General features: G+C 58.1%; 1 protein-coding gene across 1 annotated transcript; it reads right to left on the reverse strand.

Annotated features, from left to right (window-relative positions):
* Positions 1-3767: 3767 nt before the first annotated feature.
* Positions 3768-4478, reverse strand: GUITHDRAFT_44265 (hypothetical protein; the record flags this gene model as incomplete). The annotated part of the gene is made up of 2 exons (XM_005821046.1): positions 3768-4065; positions 4165-4478. Coding segments are annotated over 2 exons (612 nt in total), but the record flags the coding sequence as incomplete, so codon positions are not given.

The following is a 4478-nucleotide window of genomic DNA, read 5'->3' on the forward strand; positions in this document are numbered from 1 at the left end:
CCTTTTACTTTCTCTTCTATGAGCGTTTCAAACTTCTCTCCTCGCAGGTACAAGATAATGCTGCTGCTGCTGCTACTGCTGCTACTGCTGCTACTGCTGCTACTGCTGCTACTGCTGCTACTGCTGCTACTGCTGCTACTGCTGCTACTGCTGCTACTGCTGCTACTGCTGCTACTGCTGCTACTGCTGCTACTGCTGCTACTGCTGCTACTGCTGCTGTCTTTCTCGTTCTCGTCCTCGTCCTCGTCTTCGTCTTCTTCCTTCCCTCCTCCTCCTGCTACTCTCTTCCTTCTCTTCCTCGTCCTCGTCTTGCTCTTTCTTCTCCTCGCGCTGATAATCATGTTATCTCTTCCTCTCCCTCACATCCTTGTTTACAGCTCGCTCCCTCCCTGCAGCATCGGCTTCCTACAGCTCTGGCGCTTGTGAATGGAGCAGGAGCAGGAGGCATCGCCGCCTTCCTTACCAATGGCCTTGACATGGCGAAACTCCGGCTGCAGGTAGAAATCGAACCCTGCAGGAGCAGGAGCAGGAGCAGGAGCAGGAGCAGGAGCAGGAGCAGGAGCAGGAGCAGGAGCAGGAGCAGGAGCAGGAGCAGGAGCAGGAGCAGGAGCAGGAGCAGGAGCAGGAGCAGGAGCAGGAGCAGGAGCAGGAGCAGGAGCAGGAGCAGGAGCAGGAGCAGGAGCAGGAGCAGGAGCAGCAGGAAGAGAAGCAGGAGCAGCAGGAGCAGCGGCAGGAGCAGGAGCAGGAGCAGGAGCAGGAGCAGGAGCAGGAGCAGGAGCAGGAGCAGGAGCAGGAGCAGGAGCAGCAGCAGGAGCAGCAGCAGCACTGCTGCTTTTTTGTTTTATCCCCCACCTCCCAACCGTCTCCTTCCCCTCCCTTGTTTCTTCTTTCGTGATCCTCGACAGGTCCAGCGAAGCCGCGCTTCCTCTCCCTCTCTCTCCCTCCCCTTTGAGTACAGTGGCTTCCTCTCCGCCATCCTCGGAATAGTTCGAGTGGAGGCAAGCCAGTCGGCAGTCTCCGCGTCCTCTGACCCTGCAGCCTTTAGGGGTTCTCAGCTCTCTTCAAGGGAGCAGGAGCACGAGTCGCTTTCTTCATGCCGTCCCAGGTCCTGCTGCTGCTGCTGCTGCTGCTGCTGCTGCTGCTGCTGCTGCTGCTGCTGCTGCTGCTGCTGCTGCTGCTGCTGCTGCTGCTGCTGCTGCTGCTGCTGCTGCTGCTGCTGCTGCTGCTGCTGCTGCTGCTGCTGCTGCTGCTGCTGCTGCTGCTGCTGCTGCTGCTGCTGCTGCTGCTGCTGCTGCTGCTGCTGCTGCTGCTGCTGCTGCTGCTGCTGCTGCTGCTGCTGCTGCTGCTGCCCTTCCCTTGCTCCTCTTCCTCTCCCGTGGCCCACTTTGCTCCGTCCTCGTCCTCGTCCTCGTCCTCGTCCTCGTCCTCGTATTGCTTTCCTCCCCCCTCCTCTCCTGCAGGGAGCGAGTTTGATTTCTTCTGATCTTTCAGTTTGTCCTCCTCATCTTCTACCGCAGGCAATCTCCATCGCAACATTCGAATATTTTAAACTTCAGTACAGCAGATTCATCTGATCTGCATGCTAGAAAGTTGCTAATCCCCTCGAGGAGGAGATTCGTGGTTGACTTGCGGTTGTCTATCTTCGAGATGGCTGGTTCCCTCCCTCCTATCGATGACGAGCAAGTAGGTATGAGCGAAAGGAATCAGAAGGAAAGGAGGAGAGACGAGGTTGAGATGGCTCGGGAAAAGAAGAGGAGGGAAGAGAAGAGGAAGAGAAGAAGAAGGGAGGAGAAGACAGGAGAGGGGAGAGGAAATGAAGAGAAGATAGATATGATGGGGATGGGAGGAGGGGAGAAGAGAAGAGGGGAGGGAAAGAGAGGACGGAACGTGGCGGGAAGGGAACGGAAGGGGGAGGGGGGGCGGGACGGGAGGGACCTTGTCAAGCTCGTCTTGCTGCTTCATCATTGACTCCAACATCCTGCAACCAGCGCGTCTCTCACTGTCCAGCCTCTCCCTCCCTCCCTTACAAAAAGTCCTCTTCTCTGAGCATGTCCATCGCGCCCTCCTCGTCCAGTCCTTCCAACCTGACGGCCAACGTCAGCTCATGTCGCAGCAGGACGTGACTACTGTTCTTGAAGCTTCTCCGCCTGATCGCTCCGCCTGCCATCGCCGTCATGGTGAGGAGGAGCAAGCATGACGACACACCTGCTGCGAAGCGCCTCCTCAATCGCCCTCCTCCTCTCATACCCTTGCACGAACTTCGCAGCTTGTTCCTCACTGTGGTGAGAAGCTGTCAGAAAAGATCCTCCTGCTCCTCCTCCTCCTCCTCTTGCTCACGCGTTCTTCTTGGGGGGACAAGGAGCAAACGGAGAAGTCGGAGAGATGGCAATAGAATCGCATGATGACACGTTGAAAACTTCCTCCAGCCTGATCGTTTCCGAACATGCTCTTCCTCTTCGTCCTCCAAGTCTTTCTGCTGCTGCTGCTGCTGCTGCTGCTGCTGCTGCTGCTGCTGCTGCTGCCCCTTCTCCTCCTCCTCCTCCTCCTCCTCTTTCCACAACTCCAGCTCCTCCTTCCGCCACCCTCGCGCTCGCTCCTCCTACTGTCTGCTGTGACTGTCCCGTGTCGGCCTCATCGTGCTCCAGCCCCAGCACAGCTGGGATGGGAGGTCGTCGGATTATCATCCTGTATCCGAACCTCTTCTGTCGTAGCAGCATATCCTCCCTCCTCCTCGCTGTCTTCTCCACCACTTGAACTCTTGTGCCTTGCTGCTGCTGCTGCTGCTGCTGCTGCTGCTGCTGCTGCTGCTGCTCATACAGATGAAGTTGCTGGTTCCAATCCAATTCCTCATAATCTTCGAAATCTTTCACATCATGCTCGTCTCCATAGTTTGCCAGTCGCTCCAGTTCCTCCAAATTGTGCTGCTGCTGCTGCTGCCATCTCGAATCCTCCTCCTCCTCCTCCTCCTCCTCCTCCTCCTCTTCCTCTTTCAGTTCCTCTAGCTCCTCTAGTTCATCTACGAGCTGCCGCCGCTGCTCAGCATGTCCAATTTCTCCCCTCAAACTCTCATCAGTTGCAATCTTGTCCAGGCGGCATGGCGTGGTTTGCCACTCACTGTCCTCATACGACATCTCCTGCTCCTGCTCCTGCTGCTCCTTCCCCCCTCCCCCTACCGACCTCCTCTCCTGCTGCTCATCTTCCTTGGACAAGCTTCGCCAGGGAGCGACAACCAGCTTCCTCAAACTGACCAGCAGGACACGCTGAATCGCTCCTCCTCCCCGCTCGCTCTCTTCGAACTGCCAGTAGCATTCGGAAGGAGCGACACTGCTGTAGAGGAGCTGGTCGAAGAGGACTTTCCCGCTGACCTCCAGTCTCATCCTCCTCACCGTCACGTTCAGCTTCACGTCCTCCCTCCTCACGTCCTCCTCCACCGGCCACAGCGCGTTAATCCGCTTCCGTCCATCCTTGAACTCGACACCGTCATCCCCTTCCCCCTCCTCCTCTCGCCCGACGTTGCCATGGTCTGAAGTCGCCGCCGCCTCCTCCTTCTCCTCCTCCTTCTCCTCCTCCTTCTCCTCCCCCGAGCCGAACTTCAGCCTGATCTCCTGGGCCGCCCTTGTGCCGTTGGTAGCAAGTAAGTTGGTGCTGCGAAAGAAAGCGAAGCTAGCATCCTCCCCGCACGCTAACTGGTAGCACAGCAGCTTCACCGAGCTCTGAAGCGTCAGGGGGCGAGGAACGAGCACGTCGCTGCTATGAGCACCTAGCAAGAGCTGCCCCTTGTCGTTCCTCCCGAAGCACAGCAAGCTCCCGTCCTCCGCAAGGGCCACCGTGTGCATACTGCCGCATGCAACCTGCAAGAACCTCATGCTCCTTGCGCAGACAACCCGGGCAGGAGCCAACCGCCTCCTCCTGTCGCCCATGCCCAGCTGGCCGTGGCTGTTGCTGCCCCACGTTAGGAGGCTTCCGCCTGCAGTGATCGCTGCCGCATGTCGCCAGCCACATGCCACATCAGCAACTCTGTGCGCTAGGGGGATGAGGGTGGGCACTGTGACGGTCCTGCCTATCCTCCGAGGGTCGGAAGTATCAGCTGCCTCCTCCTCTCTCCCCGCATCCCTTCCTGCCTCCTCCTCCTTCCTTGCTCGAGCCGCTCCCGAGTATCCTAACCCAAGTTGCCCATCGTCATTAGAACCGCATGTGAACATGGAACCGTTTGCGAGGAGGAAGATTGTATGCTCCTTCCCGCAAGCTATCTTGAGGATGGAGGAGGAGGAGGAGGAGGAGGAGGAGGAGGAGGAGGAGGAGGAGGAGGAGGAGGAGGAGGAGGAGGAAGGTAGAATGACCCTGTGAGGAAATGCAACTTTGCTCTCGAGGCTACCAATGCCCAGCTGTCCTCTCCTGTTGTCTCCAAATGCAAAGATGTCTCCTCCTCTCGCCATCACCACAAACGTCTGAGCAGGTCCACACGCCACATCCTTCAC

This window comes from Guillardia theta, assembly GCF_000315625.1.
Source record: "Guillardia theta CCMP2712 unplaced genomic scaffold GUITHscaffold_154, whole genome shotgun sequence".
Taxonomy (NCBI): domain Eukaryota; class Cryptophyceae; order Pyrenomonadales; family Geminigeraceae; genus Guillardia; species Guillardia theta.